Raw genomic sequence first — 20,000 nt, forward strand, 5'->3', positions numbered from 1 at the left:
ATTCGTCGGCTTTTATCGTTTGTTTCGAGAGAAACATCGCAAAGAATTTAAAACACGAGGATCGTGTTTCGAAAGAAAGAAAGAGAAGAATGATCGAGTCGAAATCACCTCAACAATTCTGCTCTCCCATCGATATGTTACTATATATATATATATATATATATATATATATATATATTTGTGTGTGTTTGTGTGTGTAAATGTGCAAGGGCCAAGTAAAAGCATGGCGTCACGAATTTACCTCGTAATTCAATTCCCACGGCCGATGGCGATAATTACAGAGCTCGATGTTAGAAGGGAGCACCATCATCGACACGAGGCAGCCATCTCTTTATCCTTTACCTTCTACCGCATGCCAATTGATCTTCCTTCCTGTTCATTCACTATATTTTTTTTTTCTTTTTTTATTTTTATTTTCATCCCATTTTCTCTTCTTTTTCTTTTTTTTTTTTTCTTTTTGTTAATTCTATTATTATTGTCCACGATAACTTTCTCTCTCTCTCTCTCTCTCTCTCTCTCTCTCTCTCTCTCTCCCTGTCTCTATGAAATGAATTCATTCAACGTGATTGTTATTTTTCTCGATCGTTTTGAAAATAATAAAGGACGAAATATGGATATCGTTCAATTCGAATTATTTTCATTACGAACAAAATTATTATCTCATAGAAATGAATACAATACAAAAATATATCTATGATAAATTAATTAATTAATTAATTAAAAAAAAAAAAAAAAAAAAAAAAAAGAAAAAAAAAAAACAATGGTTAAGATACGATCCATAAAATTTATGATCTATGAGATTTAATGAAACTTTTTTCTTTTTCTTTTCTTTAATTAAAAAGGAAACGAAAAATCATAGATGAAATTCAATTTTGATGATGAACGAATATATATATATATATATATATATATATTTTGTTCGAATATATATATATATATATATATATATATATATATATATATATATATATTTATAATGGATGAGAATTTCTCGTGTCGGCAATGGCGAGAAACGTGGTTTGTGAGATAAAGAAAAGAGAAACGGAATGGGAGAAGCTCTGAGAAAGAATAAACGCAGTAGGTACTCGACCGTTTATGGAGAGGCAAGACCTTATGCTGCACCGCAGGTATATCTCCGTAGGTATTTACCCGTGTGCAGCTTCTACTACACGATACCTGCATACTTTCCGACTCCTTCGAGTATATACCAACACCGAACTCTCTATCTCTATCTCTCTCTATCTCTCATTCTCTCTCTTTCTCTCTCTCTTTCTCTGTAAACGTTTGCGAATATCAGAACCCTCTTAAAAAAAAAAAAAAAGAAAAGAAAAAAAGAGAAAAAAAAAGGAAGAGGAAACAAAAAAAAATTGCCAAAAGAATTTCTCTCCTGAGAAGTAAAAGAAGAAGAAGAAGAAGAAGAAAGGAAAAGAAAAAAAAAAAACTTAAAGAAACATTGCAAAATAATTTCGATTATAAAATTAAAATCGTAAAAATTTCAAAGAATATATTGTTTTCGTTTCACTGAATATCTTCCTTTTTTTCTTTTTTTTTTTTTTTTTTTTTTTTTTTTTTTTTTTTTTTTTTTTTTCCTTTTTTAATTATCGCAATCAATAGTTCGCAATAGCAAAGATTGATCCTCCGATCGAAATAATTGCAAGACAATTGCAATAACAATTGTGTTCGTTTAAATTTTAATGATATAATTGATCGTCAGAGAAAAGTCAGAGTTTACAACGTATTGCACAAAAGATATTTTAAACTTTAGAATTGAATCATGTCGGACTAACCGAGAGTGAAACTCATTGAGCTCGTAAAATGGATGCTTCTGGACCACCCAGTTACCAATACGATAATACGTTTCCTCGGACTTTCTCGAGTAATGAAGGCGATTCTCTTGGTAACGAGCCTCCCCCTCACGGTCTTTAGAAACAAACCTCGAGGCGTCCAATCGTTTAACCGTTTTAACTATCCAACAAAGTTCTACGATATTAGTATCGACAAGGAAGAAAAAAAGAAAAAAAGAAAAAAGAAAGAAAGAAAGAAGAGAAGAAAAAAGATATACATAAAATATATTTATAAATTATTTGGGGAAAAAAAAAAAATTACTTATCCCTTTTTCCGATTCTCTTTTGTTCTTTTTCTTTTTTTTTTTTCTTTTTTCAAGAAGATCCTTCGCCGATAATAATTGCCATAATCGATGACATTATTCGTTCTTCTTTTTCGTCAAGTTCATGCACTTCCGGTCATAGTCAGAAATTCATGTTCATGTAGGTATATATATATATATATATATATATATGTATATAATAAATCGTGTCTGGCTTGGTGACTTCCTTGTGAACGGCCAAGCTAATTTCACTCGGTTACACTTATCAAACGAGTCCAGTTTCAGAAGCGTTATGGCACGTGCACGAACGACTTTCAAAGATGAGAGTGAGCTCTTTGGAGAGAGAGAGAAAGAGAAAGAGAGAGAGAGAGAGAGAGAGAGAGAGAGAGAGAGGATATGCGAGCCAAGATCGTGTTGGCAGAAGACCAGGACTTGGAATCCTCGAGGGCAGACGGCGCGGTGTCCCACAGAACATAACTCCGGCTGTCTTGAATGTGTTACTTCGATGTGTGGGACAAGTCAACGAAAATTATATTCAATTATTTTTCGAAGCTACTTTAATTAATAAAAAAAAGCAAGCAAAATCTCTCTCTCTCTCTCTCTCTCTGTCTCTCTGTCTCTGTCTCTCTCTCTCTTCTTTTCAAATTTCTTTTTGTTCTTTTTCTGTTATGGTTCCTTTTCGTTCAACTTACAATTTTCACAAAAAGTTCTTTTACATCTATCTTTCGTTCATTTTCTCGTCCATCCTTTTCTCTCTTCTTTCTTTCCTTTTTTCTTTTTTTCCTTCTCTTTTCTATTGTCTCCTATGAAAAGCATTTTTCTCTGCGATAGTTTTTCTTTTTTATTTTTCTTTTTTTCTTTTTTTTTTTGTCTTTTTTAACGATCAGAAGAAATTATCATCAATTCTTTTCTTCCTTGTCTTTTCTTTTCTTATTTTTTTTTTTTTTGCTTTTTTTTTTCTTTTTCCTTTCATTATAATTCTCGAATATCTTACTTCAAATTTTCATCGGTGATTGTTCTTTTCTTTTCGTTATCTTCTTTTCCCTTACGAAGAGGAAAATTCGTGATTCGTTTTAATCTTGGCACTTTGCCTGGTACACCCAATGATTTTTATTTCCTTCCTTTTTTTTTTTTTCTTTTTTTTTTTTTTTTCCTTTGAGATCTCAACGGGAAAGCAATTTGACTTTTATCCCCGTCTCCCCCGCCCCTCTATGATTTTCAAATTGAATTTATTTTCCTCTCTTATTTTCCCTTAACTCCCCTCTACACGCGTTCCTTTTCAGATAATTCGATTCTACCACGTGGCACGTTATTATCACGTTATTTCTCTCGTAACATTTCTCGCCTGAGATTTTAGACCGATTAATCTCTCAAGAGTTGACAGTCTGGTCCATAGATGGAAACGAAAATGATATTTGGGATGAACACTCTTCGCAGGACTTTAATCCGATTATATCTCTGAAAAAGATAAGAGTTTCGTTGATGACTGGAAATTCTGCTTTAAATCTTTTTTGATCAATCAAAATTTTATATATATATATGTATATGTATCATTTCACGATTAGATTATTTGTTATATTATTCATTAAAAAGTCTTAGAACGATAAAGCAAAATTAAACGTTATAAAGTAATTATTATTTTTATTATACAAATAAAAAAGAAAAAAAAAGGAAAAAGCGAAAGACAATGTCAAAATATTAAGAAATTTTTTATCTGCAAAAGTTAAAGATAAAGAAAAACAAAATTTAATTTTAATATCTTTAATAATTAAATGCGACATTAAAGTCGCCGATAGCGATCGATTTTTTTTTTCTCTATAAAAAGAAAAAAAGAGTAATTTAAAAATAACCAACGATGAAAGAAAATTATAAATATCTAAAAATCTCTCTCTCTTTCTCTCTCTCTCTCTCTCTTTCTATCTATCTATCTATCTATCTATTTATCTCTATCTCGAAAAATAAAGAAAGAGAAGAAAAGGAAAAGAAAAGAAAAAGAAAAAGAAAGAGAATGAGAAGGATAGAGAGCATCATCCCTTTAAGGACGTAATCCAAGGATGCAGTTAAAAACGTGCGCAAGAGAGGGCAACGCTAATAAATTGGCATTGGACGGTATCTGAGAAGGTCCGTAAATGGGGTGCGTGTGGAGGTAGGTAAGAGCGGCAAGAAAATTTACCGGACGGCCGGTTCCTGAAGCTGAAGTTGTAGCTGAAGTTGAAGCTGAAGTTGAAGCTGAAGCTGAAGTTGAAGCTGAAGCTGAAGCTGTTAAGGTTCTGCCCCTGTTGCGTCTCAAATACACTTACTCGTTTCTCAGGGCTGGAAAGTGTCGGTCTACGCGGTTTATAGAAAAGAATTCCCTTTTGCTGTCGTCTTGGTATTGCCATCGGTTCTTGGTACTCGTTAAACTTGTTACGAGATAAAGTTTTAATTAGAATTCAGAATTTTATAGCTTATTAAAATGATCAAAATAATATAACGTTTCAAAGAAAGGAAGAAAGACGACGAAGAAGAAGAAGAAAATAAAAAGGAAAGAAAAAGAAATGTCATTTGGAATAATTAATATCTGATAGAACAACGAATGAAATTATTCCTTTAATAGTAAAAGTTATATAAAAAGAAATATTTATTATACATTTATATATCTATCCGTATAATTAAATTTTATATATTTAATATGCACAATTAATAAATTAATAAATTAATATTGAAATATATCGTAAATTAAATTTTACTATGTATCTTTATATTTAAATAAATTTTAATTTTTAATATATACCCACATGTTTTTTTCTTTTCTTTTATATATATATATATATATATATATATATATATATTTATTTATTTATTTTTTCTTTTAATTTTTACAAAAAACTATTTTATATAAAGATTATAATTTTCTTTAATTCCAATTGTATTAAATCATTAAAGAATAAATGAACATGAATATAATCGATCGACATCTTAAGCTTGTTGAAACTTGAAAGGATTCAAGAATTATCGATTTTCTTCATCGATCGATCGTTTGCGACTATAAAGCCATTTCTGTCATTCGATGCTAATACTGGACGCGCCCTTACAAGGCTGCACGAGTTGAAGGCGACTAGCCGTCGCCTCTCACGATCGTGGGAGCCTTCTTCTAGGTCGATTCCTGACGAGACTAACTCACTCACTATGCTTCTCCGGAGAACGTACGACTAGATACACAAATACACACACACACACACGTATATATATATATATACACACAAAAAAAAGATTATTTCTTTCTACGCGTTTGCCTGAAAAGAAGAACTCGTCTAATCGTTTCAAATGGATAAACTCTAACTCAATTGAAAAATTAATTAAAAAAAAAAATTAATGTATATCAATGAAAAATATATCTTCCTCTAATCTAATCAATAAAAAAAAAAAAAAAAAAAAAAAAAAAAGAAAGAAATTAATGTTCCTTCTAATTTTTCGTCCGAATTATAAAATTAAAAGCAAATAAAAAAAAACATATATATATATATGTATGTATGTATGTACATAAAAAGATGAAGAAAAAGAAGAAAAAAGTGAAAAGGAAATTTTTCGAAGACCCTAACTTGACCTACCCTATCCGGTATATATTATCTTCAAGATAAGTACTAAAACATACAGTCTAACCTTGAGAGATAAATATTTGATCTTTTAGAGAGAACGCATCTGTTATGAGAGAGCCAGGTGGTAAGTTTCTAAACTTACTCGAGAATATCTTGACTTTACTTGACTTCTCTGACTGACTGTGATTAGCTTCCTTGTGAAAGATATATTAGATTGAGGACATAGAAACGTGTAATAATATTTATATCGTATATCATATATTAAATGTAGACATAAATAATAGAAATTTTTCCTTCTTTTTTCTTTTCTTTCTTTCTTCTTTGGGTTTTTTCTTTTTCTTCTTTTCTTTTTTTATTTATCAAAAGAAAAATTCATTTAATATATCTATATCGTTTTTGTATTTACACAATTATTACCATAATTTAATTATTATATATTATTTTATTATCAGCAAAAATTATTATTCATATATAATTAATAAATTATATATATATTGGAATTCTATTTTTAAAATTTGAGATTATATACAAAAAAAAAAATATAAAACAATATAGAAATAAATACTCTAAAATTAATCTTTATATAATTATCAAAATATTATCATTAATATTATATTTATACCTGTATAAAAAAAAAAAAAAAAAAAAAAAAAAAACGAAAAAGGAAGAAGAAAAAATGATGACAAATTAGAGAAAGAAAAAAAAAGAAAAACTGAAAAACTTTCATAACTTTCGACGAAAGATATTAATATTTAATATCTATAGAAATCAAAAAATAAACAAACAAACAACCGAACAAACAAATAAATACTCGTTAAAAGTGATTTGAACGAAAGTTGACGAGTAAGATACATATATATATATATATATGTATATATGTATATATGTATGTATGCTATGTATGTATGTAATAAACATAGAATAAATACATATATATGTAGAAACTTAAAAAGATATATCGAAGAGATATCTACAAATATGCGAGTAAACGCGGGTACGTAAGCGAAAGGGACTCCGGATAATTGAAGTTGGCTTCCTCGGGACTCGCAGCAGCGAGAGACGTTCCGGACGAAGTCCTTAGAAGGAAACGGAGCCGGGTTCTCTTGGTATCGCGGACATGCGATCTGTCTTTATGGTCCGAAAGTGGGCGTCGACTTGGTCTCACACAATGCCGGCGTAACGACGACGACAACGACAACGACAACGACAACGACAGCGACAGCGACAGTGACAGTGACAACGAAGGAGACGAAAACGAAGAACCACAAAGACTCAAACTGAAATGTTGAGGGTGGACCAAGATACCCCGTTGTTTCGTCTTCTTCTCAATTTGAAAAACGATTTCGAGAAACGAATACAATTCTTTTTTCTTTTTCTTTTTCTTTTTCTTTTTCTTTTTTTTTTTTCATCCATAATTTTATTTCAATATATACCCCTACCCTCTCCTCAATATATCGCATCAATATAACGCATTAATTGATATTGAAAATATCAACTAATTTAATTTTATTATTTCACTTTCCGATCAATTCAAAAGAAAAAGTTTTCAATAAAAATTATTATTATTATTATTATTATTATTATTATTATTATTATTATTATTATTATTATATTATTTGTAATTAATCTTGATTGATATTAGAACAAATCTTTAAAGTTTTCATTATATTTACATTCTAATACGATTTAATAACTATCTAATTTTCTACATAATTTATTACGAAATATCAAAGATTCGTTTGGAAAAATTTGTCTTATAATTTTTTTTCTCTTTTTTTTTTTTGTTTTTTTTTAATTAGACTAATTATTTTAATATAAGAATAATTGAAATTTAACAATGACATATTATCATTTGAAATTTATAAATTCGTTCTTTGAAAATGATTTCATAAATATTATGACAAATATTATAATAATCTTATGTTATTATACTAATAGAAGATTACACGTGATTTCATTGAAATCTAATTATCTAATTTTTTTTATTAAAAATTCAAAATTTAGAAAATTATTATTATTACTCTTCTTCTTCTTATTATTATTATTATTATTATTAATTATACTATCGTGGTTAATTTTAATAATTATTCAATTGTTACTAATAGAAATATTATAATTTTTGATTTCAATTTTGTTTACAGGTCTATCAAATCGAATATGTGATCGTGAAAGCAGCGAATTCTCCGAGACCAGCTGCATGGATACTCGAGAGATCGATCGATAACGTGAACTTTCAACCCTGGCAGTATTACGCACCAAGCGACCAAGAATGTTGGGCGAGATATTCGGCACCACCTGTGCCTGGTAAGCCGGTTTATGACGATGAAGTCATTTGTACGAGCATTTACTCCAGGTCGACGCCTATGGAAAACGGTGAAGTACGTTTCATCATCATCATCATCATCATCATCATCATCATCATCATCATCATCAGCATCATCATCATCATCATCATCATCATCAGCATTATTATAAATCATCATAATCACCATTTCTCCATCTCTCATCATCATAATTTTTCATTCATAATTCATCATATATCCTTAATGAAAATAATCAAAATAATATCATTAGAAATCGATGCTAATCGAAAGATATATTATAAATAAAATTGATTCAATTTAAATTCATCTTTAATATCAAATAATATCTATTATATGTACGTACATACGTACACATTTATTCATTCTTTTATTCTTAATGAATAACAATTATAATTAATTAGATGAAAATTCTCATTCCATTTCTCTAATTATTTAATCTCCTAATCATCGTCACTATTAGATCATCGTAATCAATATTAAATGGACTTTAATTAAAAGGTTTAATGAACTTCAATTCAAAGTTGAAAATTAACTATGAATAATATCTAATATTCTAATAATTATCATTATAATTATTTCATTCTTCCTTCATTTTAATAACAATCGATAATAAGTGGCTATAAATATACGAATAAAAATTCTCATTATTCGTCTCCCCAATTTTCTAACTTCCTAATCGTCACCTTATATTCATTCGCAATGCTTATATATTCCCTTATCAAAGAACATTAATATAAATCAAAACTATAAGAGAAAAATAATTATAATAACGTAGATCAAAATTCATTTCCCTTCTGTCTCTCTAATTTCTAATACATACATAGAATACATATATACAAGATACATATGCAGATATAATAAATCTTCTTGTCTTTAACAGAACGATGGTCATTGCCATCGTTTTATCAATAGTCTTTATAATAAACTTAAGAAGACAATTTAAAGAGATAGAGAAAGAGACAGAGAAAGAGAAAGAGAAAGAGAAAGAGAAAGAGAAAGAGAGAAAGAGATTACACGCATAAAACGCGAGAAATTGTCCGTTATTCCATCGCGGTGTGGTCGATCGTTAATTATCGTTCGACGTACACTGCCGGTCATATAATTACGCGATTGGATGATTAGCAGGCTCGCGATCTCAACGTTACACACCAGTGAACTAAGAGTAACAAGGGTTTGTAGATCGTCGTTAGTTGAGCGATCTTCACAAGCAAGAATGAATTTCCGTTCACGATAATTCTCGTTTATTTTCATTCGATATAAACTTGAACGAATAATTTTATATAATTATTCTATGTATCACCGTTAGTTCCAGATTAATATTTTCTCTCTCTCTCTCTCTCTCTCTCTCTCTCTCTCTCTCACTCACTCTCTCTCTCTTTATATATATATAGTAATTATTAATTCTATGATTTGTTTTAACTTGGGAAGAAAAGATGAAGGGGGAAAAGAAATCGTTCTGAAGATTATTATTTCTTTTTTCTTTTCTTTTCTTTTCTTTCTTTCTTTCTTTTCTTATTATTTTTTTTCTTTTTTTTCCCCCTTTTTTTTCTTTTTTTTTTTCCCCTCTTTTTTTTCTTTTTTTCACTTTCAATCTTTCTCAATATTCTAAATTCAATTTTTCCTTTTGTATTTTATTGTAAGCTCAATTAATATTGTCTATTATGATTTCTTTCTAAACTAAATTTTATCGGAGTGAATTTTTCTTTTTCTTTTTTTTTTTTTTCTTTTTTCAAAAAATTTACATTCACTTATAACGATCTCATTGCACCTCTCCACTTTACTTTTTTTCACACCTTAACATATATTTTTATACATACTTTTATCATACCGTTTTAAATGTACCTTTTTTTTTTATAGTATTTTACTATAATCTTTTCTATTACAATGTGCTAAGCCTTTGTTAGATCATAGGCAAATGATGTTTTTCTTCTCTTTTTTTCTTTTTTTTTTTTTTTTTTTTTTTAAATACGTTGAATCGTTTCAAGTTAAATGTATGTACAAGAAGAAAAATAGGAAGCAGGCACCCTTTCCTTCTTTCGTCTTCACCCCCTGTAGAAAGTGCAGTGTGCATTCAAACGTCCATATATGGTCAGTCAGCACCATACATGGCCGGAATGTAGGGATCTCCGTTTTTGTACCATCGATCCTTCTCTCCCCACCCCTTTTCAAGAACGATTCCTTCGTTTTCTCTCATCTCGTTTAGCGTTTCTGCACGAAAGCGATTTCAGGCTCGATCATTTTCTCCTCTACTCACTGAGGATTTTTAATTGTCAATCAAAACTTCTAAGAAAATGGGGAGGGAAAAAACAAGAAGAAGTTAAAATAAACGCCAATTATTTTCCATTAAAATTATTAACCATTTAATTTCATTCGATCGTCAATATAAATTTATCCCCGTCGATCGATCATAATTATTTCAATGATATAATTATTTCAATGATATAATTATTCAAATAAAATAGAATCGAATATTATTCGATAATGATTAAAATAAAAGTATAATATAGCTAAGCAATCGTTATAGATAATAATTTTTATTAGATGGATAATTAGAAGACATACGTTTCCGTTTACTATTCCGATATTATGTTAACACGTATCAATTTTTCCACCTTGGACTATTGTTTGCGATCACGAAAAAAAAAAAACAAAAAAAAGGAAAAAGGACAGAAAAAAAAAAAAACAAAAAACAAAGAAAAGAAAAATAAAAAGAAGAGAACTCTTAGGTGCACCCATTATCCCGAAATGCAGCAACTGATTGTTCTATATTTGGAACCGCGCATAGGCCCATTTGCGGAGGACGACGACGTTCTCCACTCGTTTTACCGGCGCCATTCATGGATGATTTATTTCTTCCTTGTGACATCGAATTTAATACTTTCGAAGAAGAGAGATACGCGTACAGAAACAAACAAATCGAATACACAAACACATAAAAATAATATCTATCCTGATCGATAATCAATATCCATTATATTTCGCGATATTTTATTTTTAAGGGGGAAGAAATGAAAAAAAAGAAAAAAAAGAAAAAAAGAAAAAAAAAAAAGAAATCTCAGGACAAACAACAATCTTTCTCTCTTTCTCTTTTTCCTTCTTTCTTTCTATTTTTTTTTTTTGTTCTTTCTTTATCTTTATCTTTATCTTTATTTTTATCTTTATTCTTCTCTATGATTTTCTATCGACCAAAGTCGATCAATAGATCCTTCCTTTTAAAATCGTTTATATATTTATACTTGTATTTCAGATTCATACGCATCTGATCAATGGTAGACCCGGTGCCCTAAATCACAGTACAACCCTTCAAGAATTTACACAAGCGAGATACGTCAGACTTCGTTTTCAAGGTCTACGAAGGAACGGCGTTGTAATAGCCGATAAAAGAAAAGCATTTTATTCGATCAAGGAGATCAATATCGGTGGACGTTGTCTATGTTCTGGTCATGCTGCTCGTTGTCGATACAGTGTACAACATGGGGTAAATTATCAATTTTATTTTATTCTTAATAATAACATTAATAATAATAATAATAATAATAATAATAATATTAATAATAATTAAAATTCAATTTTGTAACAATAAATATTATACGTCAGTTTTAATATCATAAATGTCGGATATTAATAATGATATTAATTAAACAAAATTGAAATGAATCTTCTAATAGAAAATGGTATACACGATATTTCAATCATTATTTCCATTATAAATTTCTATTCGATCATCGTAAGAACGATAATAATCAATCAAATCAATGATTTATTAATAATGTGACCAAAATTTTCACCACGAATATATTTCATAATATTGATTTAAATACGTTTTCTACGTTTATTATATAGATTACTTATATATATATTATATATATATATATATATATATATATATATATATATATATATAAACTCACCAAAGTCAATAACATATGTACGTAGCTTTCAACGAAATCGATTTTGTTGGACATTTCCGTTTGGACCGTTCTCTAAAGTTAGAATCTCGCACTCGAACTAGAAAGAGAGAGAAAGAGAGAAATAGACAGAGAGAGAGAGAGAGAGAGAGAGAGAGAGAGAGAGAGAGAGTGAGGGAGAGAGAAGATTATGGTGGACAGGGTTCACAGGAAATAAATCCGTCGGAAGTGCCATAAACTTGTCAGTCCTTTGTCTGGCAGCACCGCTAATGGCAGGATCTTTCGTTCCTTCCTTCGAAACGTTTCGGAACTTTGCCATTTGCTCTTCCAAAGCCGCAAGGAACGTGCGAAGCTTCTTACTGTGAAATAAACGGAAAGAGAGATAGAAAATTAGAGAGAGAAAAAGAGAGAGAGAGAGAGAGAGAGAGAGAAGAGTTGACACGTATCAACATTCTTTCGCGATCTCTCACGAGGAATCGCGTACGCGCTTTTGGAACCGCATTAATTTTCTTTTTCTTTTTTTTTTCTTTTTCTTTCTTTTTTCTTTTTTTTTTTTTTTTTACCTTACACGGAGTTGCGGTTTCGTGTCCTCCTATTGCTACTTGCATAAAATCTATCATGAAATTTTCATAATCATACAGAATACATCATATATTTCTTTTCGATCGTTTCTCATCAATTTCTATGATATATAAATTATTACTTAATTTGTTACCAAAGTTATTACTAAATTTAGTTATAAATCGTTATTAAAGTTTTTAATGTCGTTAAATATAATTAAACTTTTTACTACAAAATAATAATATGTACAAATATTTACGATTAATTTTCTTTACATTTCTTAATTTTCCATAATGATAAAAACTATATCTTACATATATATTTATTATTTCCTTGTGATACATTTTAATCGTCATATCTGAGAAAATCTAGTGTTTGTGATTGTTAAAAAAAGAAAAAGAAAAAAGAAGAAAAACAAAATAGAAAAAAGGAAAAAGTAGAAAAGAAAAAAAATATAATCACTTTTAGCTCAAGTAAAATAATATTCATCTGTGTAGGAATATTTTATTTAAAAAAAAAATAATAAAAATAAAAAAAAATTAAAAAAAATAAAAAAAATAAAAAAAAGATTTAAATAACATAATACCTAAGGAAAACATTAAAATGTATTTTACTATTGATCACGATCAATCGACATACTTTCTCAATATGGATAGAAACTTGGCAGCTGCATAAAATACGAATCTCAAACTGTGACTACAGATTGTTAGCATTCAGTTACAGGCACACTTGCTTACTGCCTTTGGCTTATGTGCCTCGGACACACAATAATAAAACCTTTCTTGACCTCGAGGTAAAGGCACTCCTGTCGATCTCTCGCATGCTCTCTCTCTCTCTCTGTGTGTGTGTGTGTCTCTATCTCTCTCTTTCTCTCTACTACCTTTTATTTTTATTCTTCTTGTCTTTCTCACTGGCTTTCGCGTAATACTACCTTCAAACAACCATTAATCACAGCACGTACTCATCCTGTTCCCTATTTCCATTACGATCGATTAAAAAATAAACAAATGAAATCCTTGAAGATATTTCAGGAAAAAGCAAAAAAGCAAAAAAGAAAAAAAAAAAAAAGAAAAAAAGAAAAACAATAACAACAATCAACGTCTTAACATCTTTTTAACGATCGAAATAATATTTTGACGTTATCAAAATTGTTATAATAATTCGTATCTATTTTGATCGTATAAAATTAAAGAAATTAAATGAAAATATATCCGTATAAAAGTATTGCAAATGAAAAAAAAAAAAAAAGATAGGAATTTCTTTTTTCGACAATAACAAATTTATCATCGATTTTATTAACGATAATCAAATTATTAATAATTAGAATTATTCGTTGGAATAAATTTGATTGATCGTTGTTGATAATAAATTATATTTTCGAAATTAATATTATAAAATTAAATGGCAAATTAAATATATTGAAATATAACGAAATGCAAATTTAACGATTGATTTAACGGGATAAAATTAATAGTAATGTATTTTCTTTTTTTTTTTTTTTTTTTTTTTTTCTTTTGTTTTTTATTTCTCTCTTTATGGGAACTCGATTAGAATCGACTTTTGGCGATGTCTCGCTCGAGTAAATTAAATTAGTTTTTGGCATGCGCGGTGTCGTTCATGGTCGCGTGCGAATGGATCGCTGCATAGATCGAATCGCGATCGCATTGCTGAATACGTGGATCGTCGAAGTGGCATCCGAAATATCTTAAGATTACGACAACTCAATCAACTCAACTTTTAATCTTCGATCGATATTTTCCTCTCCTTTCATCATTCACATAATTAAATATTAATTCAATTTTTGTTTTCCTCTTCTTTTCTTTTCTTTTTTTTTTTAACTTCTATAAAATATCTTTTTAATCTCCATAATATTTTCATCCAATATTTATCTTTGATTTTAATTAAAAAAAAAAAAAATAAAAAATAAAATAAATCAATGATTGAATTAAATCATTGAAGGATTAAAATAATTTCCATGCTAACGTAGACAATTTCAAATTTATCGAAATTTTATTCTAATGAATTTTCTAATTTCGACAATATTGTTTTTCATTGAAATTAAAATCATATTATATCGGATAATTTGATGTATCGAGTAATTTTGAAAAATAAATTGTAAACGATAAAATGATACCTAAATGATTTTAGACAATTTCTAAAAGATATTGAAATTTAATCAACGTAACAGCTGTCAGTTTGATTATAGAGAAACAGAGAAATGATCCAGAGAATTGCTAGTACAACACAAGCGGTGTGGTCTTGTCGCTTAAAGAAGCTTAAAGAGAAACGAGCGTTCGGCCTATGAATCATGAGTTTCGAGTTCACTCTCTACGTTGTATTATTTATTGCCTTGATAATCGTTTTCTCACTAGCATATAAATATTTCTTATATTATCGGCTTGGAAAAGAAAAAGAAAAAGAAAAAGAAAAAGAAAAAGAAAATCTAATCTCAAAAATGTCTTTATTTTTCTCCACTTGAGAATAAATTTTCTTATAAATATCTTTAATATTTTATTAATAAAATAAAATAATCGTAATTTTATTTTTATGAAAATTATCACAATAATTTTAATTAATCGATTTAATAAAATATTCCATAATAAATATCTATAATTTTATTTTATGACAATTATTGATAAATTCATTAATTTCATGGAAAATGTTTTATAAAGAGAGAGAAAGAGAGAGAGAGAGAGAGAAAGAGAGAGAAAAGGAAACTCTGTAATTCTATTTCACTTATCAAATTACCTAATAATTCTATAATGATTCTATAATAATTAATAAATAACGATATAATGAAATATTCTAATAAATAGCCTATAATTTCATGTCATAGAATTAATTCATAATGATTAATTAATTTCATTAAATCAAATATCTGACATTATAAAATAATAAATAATAATAATAATATTACATATAAATGAAAATACTTATATGTAATAATTGTCTTAGATTTTGATATTAAAATGATTGAAATTATAATCGTCGATCTGTTCGACGTGTGAGAAGACAATTTATTATAAAAACAAAAAACAAAAAAAAAGAGAGAACAAAATGTTTAAATATTTCTTTTTTTGTTCTTCTTCTTCTTTTTTTTTTTTTTTTTCTTTCTCTTCTTTTGTTAGCATCAAGAATGTGAATGCGAACGTCACACGTGCGGTGAAAGATGCGAAAAGTGTTGTCCCATGTACAATCAAATACCATGGAAGCCCGGTACCGCCTCCAAGGGCTTTCATTGTGAGAAATGCAATTGCAATGGACATGCAACGTCATGCGTTTACGATCCGGAAGTCGCCGATAAGAGGATGTCTATGGACGTTCGAGGGAAGTTTCGAGGGGGCGGTGTTTGCGTCAATTGTACGGTGAGTCCAGTCTAATATTACGTACAATTTTGTATTTTCCTTTTTTTTTTCTTTTTCTTTTTTACAAACGCGAAGAATAACAAAGAAAAATTCTATGAGAATGAACGCAAAATTTTCATTTTTCTCTCTTTTTCTTTTTTTCCTATTTTTTTGTTTTTCTTTTTTTTTTTTTTTTTTTTTTTTTTTTTTCTTTTTAAGTTAATTAAATTAATCATGAATGTTATCGAAAAGAAGTTTTGCCATGTTATCAAAAGTAATGAATCATTGAATATACATAATATCTCATGAATATTATTATTATCGAAAATTAATTCTTATATTTATTAAGCAAGTAATTAATTATTGAAATTGTACTTAGAGTGTATTATTAAAAATTAGAACATTATTAAAATAATATAATGTGAAATAAAAGTTGATTATGGAGTGATGTTAAAGAAAGAAAGAAAGAAAGAAAAAAAAAAGCATTAAAGACTAATAATTATGGGATCATTAAAATGCATAAAGCGCAGTATAAATAATCGTTTGGCTTTAATCTTTATTGCACTTCGTGGTTGAAAAGGGATGCAGCTGCGACTGCATCGAAGAGATTAGTTAACGATAAAAAAAAAAAAAAAGAAAAAAGAAAACAGAAAAAAAAGAAACAAAAAGGGAAAAAGAAAGAAAACACGAAGCTCCTTTACTCTGATCTTTTTCAAAACACATACACACACACACACACACACACACACACACACATATATATATATATATATATATATATATATATATGTATATTTGTCTGTCATTCATCGACGACTTAATAGATAATCATATCACTGAATGGAGTTCGAGCTCTTCGAATGTCGATCGTAAACAATGAGTATTAACTAGCAATAATTCTTCGATACGATTCGATTCGTTCAATTATATTGTTCAATTATATATATATATATATATATATATATATATATATATATATATATATATATAATTCTCATATATAGATTTTAAATATTTTTATATTATTTTTATCTTTTTGTTTTTATTTTTTAGGAACACACGTCTGGTATCAATTGTGAGAAATGTCAAATAGGTTACTATAGGCCTAACGGTGTTGCACCCGATGCATCTGAACCCTGTTTGCCCTGTGACTGTAGCATTCATGGTAGTACAGGTTATTGTACACCAGACGATTCTTATACACATATGGGAAAGGTAATTCTTATCTTTCTTATATGATCCAAATCCTGATCCTCTTACGTTTTACTATTACAAATCATTTCATAATGAAATCAAACAGTCATTGAACATGCGATTGAATTTCTCTGAGACGGATCTCTCGCGTGAAATAAAATAAAAATAATCAATTATCGAAAAGAATAAGTGATCATAACACATGTGATGTTCCAGGTAGCAGGTGCCTGCGAGTGCAAATCCGGCTATTCGGGATACAAATGTGATCAATGTGCAGCGGGTTATCGTCAGTATCCTGATTGCATGCCATGCCCATGTGATTCACGGGGTATCCTGCCGTCTCACGATTGCGAGGGTGATTGCCTATGCAAGGCCAACGTCGACGGTGAATTTTGCGATCGATGCAAATCAGGATACTTTGCATTGACCAAGGATAATCTTGATGGTTGCGTATCTTGCTACTGTTTTGGTGCAACTGATCGTTGCGTTGCCGGGAAGCTCTATTACACGATGGTAAAAAGAAAAAGAAAAGAAAGAAAACAAAAACAAAAAAAAAAAAAAAAAGGATACACTCAATAAACGTCGATCGTCTTCTGGTTTTACCATAAATGTGATCCATACGTTTTATCATTCGATTAATATCGTGATAAATCTTGATAAAATTCTTCTCTTGTTTTACAGATATCTTCGTTAGAAAATTGGTTGATTACCGATATGAATGGTTCATTAGGAGTAGTACCAACATTAGACACAGACAATGGTTGGCTGACCGTGGCTGCGTTCGAGGTCGAATATGAAAGTCCGTATTGGTTGGCTCCACGAATCTATACGGGAAATCGTCTTTCATCTTACGGTAGTAATCTAACATATACCGTCACCTGGGTCGTCATGCGTGGCGATACCAGTGGCAAACCTACCACCGAACCCAACGTTATTTTAGTCGTAAGTAATCCCTTTTTCGTAGAAATCTACTTTCGAAATGGTACTCCAATGATTTGTGTGATGAAGTGTAAATTGAAAGAGTACATAACATATATAAATGTTCGAAAAAAGAAAAATAGAAAGATTACTTTGAGCTTTTTTTTTTTTTTTTTTTTTTTATCATCCTTGACCATTTCAATTCTTTTTTCTTTTCTGTTCTTTCCTTTCTTTTTCTTCTTTCTTTGTTTCTTTTTTTTTTTGGTTTTTTTTTTTTTTTGGTTTTTTTTTTTTTTTTTAGGGTAACAATGGCATGCGCATAGCTTACGGCGAGGAACAGTATAACGGTCAGGAGGCGGAGATATCCGTGGCCTTGACCGAGCAAGGCTGGTACCACGTGCGAAGTGAAGTCCGAGACATTCCTACAAGACTAAGGAGAACCGATTATCGCGGCGATTCTGTCAGTAGAATTCAAATGATGCATGTATTAGCTGATTTAAAATATCTCATGATTAGAGCACAATATCATTCCGAACAAATCGAAGGAAGGTATGACGATAATCATAACATTTTCCATTTCCTGATTACTCCATCCAATCTATATTCATTTTTAATGATTATCTTAATTTATTATTTCAGTCTTCTATCTGCAATCCTTCCGGTAGGTGATCCCGTACGAACGGAAGATGGTAGTCAAAGTCTCGTAGAGATCTGTGAGTGTCCTAAAGGATATACAGGTCTATCTTGCGAGAATTGTTCCTGGGGATACGTGAAAGTGACGAGCAATGGTTCTAATCATCAGGATTATCAAATTTGCGTTGAGTGTGATTGCAATGGTCATGCTTCCTCTTGCGATCTTGTTATGGGCGAATGTAAGGTAAGCTACAATCGATAAGGTAGAAAATTATAATCGTTAATTTATCTTCAGTCGGTACATGCATGAATCAACAATATCAATGATAAAAAATATTTCACGATTTTTAATAAAAATAAAAATATCGTATTATTTTATAACAATCTAAATGTTTCGATTGTACGAAGAATATATTTCTAAAGTTTTGTAAATTTTCCATTGTCGATAAGGTAAAAAGTTACAACTATTGATATGTACCTTCGGTCGGTATATATCTATAATTCTACATTATCGATAATAATAAATGTTTAACAATTTTTAATAACAATTAAACATATTAATGTCGAACAGGAAATTTTCTGATGAATATTGTTTTATTTATTTATTTTTTTTTTTTCTTCTTTTTTTTTTTTTTTTAATACTCTTACACTATCGACAAAGTCAAGATTGATGCAACGAGACAAATAGTTAGAAATTTTCTAAAAGAATCAATAATATTATAAAATTATACTATTATAGTATATTATAAAAGTACGATAAATTAGAAATAAATAAAAAAAAAAAAAAAATTATTTCAAAAACCTCGTTTATCCTTCAGACCTGTGAGCATTATACGGTCGGTCCAAAATGCGATCGATGTTCAACAGGATATTATGGGATTGCAACGAAAGGGACATCGGAAGATTGTAAAAAATGTGCTTGTCCATTGTCCATCGAGTCAAATAATTTCAGTCCAAGTTGTCAATTGGAGGATCCCACGGATGATAATAGCGGCTATGTTTGCACTCAATGTCCCGAAGGATATACAGGCGATCATTGTGAAAGGTATGATATAATATATAGTTATCCTAGATCGAACGTTTATAATACCTTATTTAATTTTCATGACGACATAAATCATATTACGAAATATAATGCAGCTGCGACGTGGGCTTTTATGGTAATCCATCGACTCCCGGTGATACCTGTAAGCGATGTCCTTGCTCAGGTGGACCGTGCGATCAGGAAACAGGACGTTGTTTAGAATGCCGTGGAAATACCGAAGGTTGGAAATGTGAAAGATGTAAGGAGGCTCATTATGGGGATCCATTACGTCAAAATTGTCTACGTGAGTATTTAATATTATAATATATCTAATCTTAGAAAATTGAAAAGTTATCGATTACGTGATATATCAAAAAAAAAAAAGTATAATAGAAAAAAAATGTAACGA

At 29.4% G+C, this 20,000-nt stretch overlaps 1 protein-coding gene and 2 long non-coding RNA genes across 4 annotated transcripts in view; 1 reads left to right on the forward strand and 2 right to left on the reverse strand.

The window, feature by feature from the left end:
* LOC118447988 (uncharacterized) overlaps positions 1-369 on the reverse strand; it is an 11,771-nt gene extending 11,402 nt beyond the window's left edge. Inside the window, exon 1 of the long non-coding RNA XR_014983296.1 lies at positions 242-369. This is a non-coding gene — a long non-coding RNA (uncharacterized LOC118447988). The remainder of the gene's footprint in view (positions 1-241) is intronic.
* wb (wing blister) overlaps positions 1-20,000 on the forward strand; it is a 121,916-nt gene that overhangs the window by 34,705 nt on the left and 67,211 nt on the right. Inside the window, exons 3-12 of the mRNA XM_035880586.2 lie at positions 7,827-8,063; positions 11,257-11,487; positions 15,607-15,843; positions 16,876-17,037; positions 17,233-17,529; positions 17,698-17,958; positions 18,236-18,483; positions 18,574-18,811; positions 19,386-19,612; positions 19,708-19,895. Of these exons, the coding sequence (XP_035736479.2) occupies positions 7,827-8,063; positions 11,257-11,487; positions 15,607-15,843; positions 16,876-17,037; positions 17,233-17,529; positions 17,698-17,958; positions 18,236-18,483; positions 18,574-18,811; positions 19,386-19,612; positions 19,708-19,895 (2,326 nt within the window). The remainder of the gene's footprint in view (positions 1-7,826; positions 8,064-11,256; positions 11,488-15,606; positions 15,844-16,875; positions 17,038-17,232; positions 17,530-17,697; positions 17,959-18,235; positions 18,484-18,573; positions 18,812-19,385; positions 19,613-19,707; positions 19,896-20,000) is intronic.
* LOC146872381 (uncharacterized) lies at positions 3,307-12,539 on the reverse strand. Of its 2 annotated transcripts, none has more exons than XR_014983292.1 (3): positions 11,921-12,539; positions 4,408-4,509; positions 3,307-3,565 (listed from the first exon to the last, which is right to left on the reverse strand). It is a non-coding gene; the product is annotated as an uncharacterized LOC146872381 (long non-coding RNA). The 2 variants fall into 2 exon arrangements; XR_014983291.1 differs by having other exon boundaries at positions 4,281-4,509.

Source organism: Vespa mandarinia, chromosome 19 (assembly GCF_050613455.1).
Source record: "Vespa mandarinia isolate Hongniang chromosome 19, ASM5061345v1, whole genome shotgun sequence".
In the NCBI taxonomy this organism is placed as follows: Eukaryota; Metazoa; Arthropoda; class Insecta; order Hymenoptera; family Vespidae; genus Vespa; species Vespa mandarinia.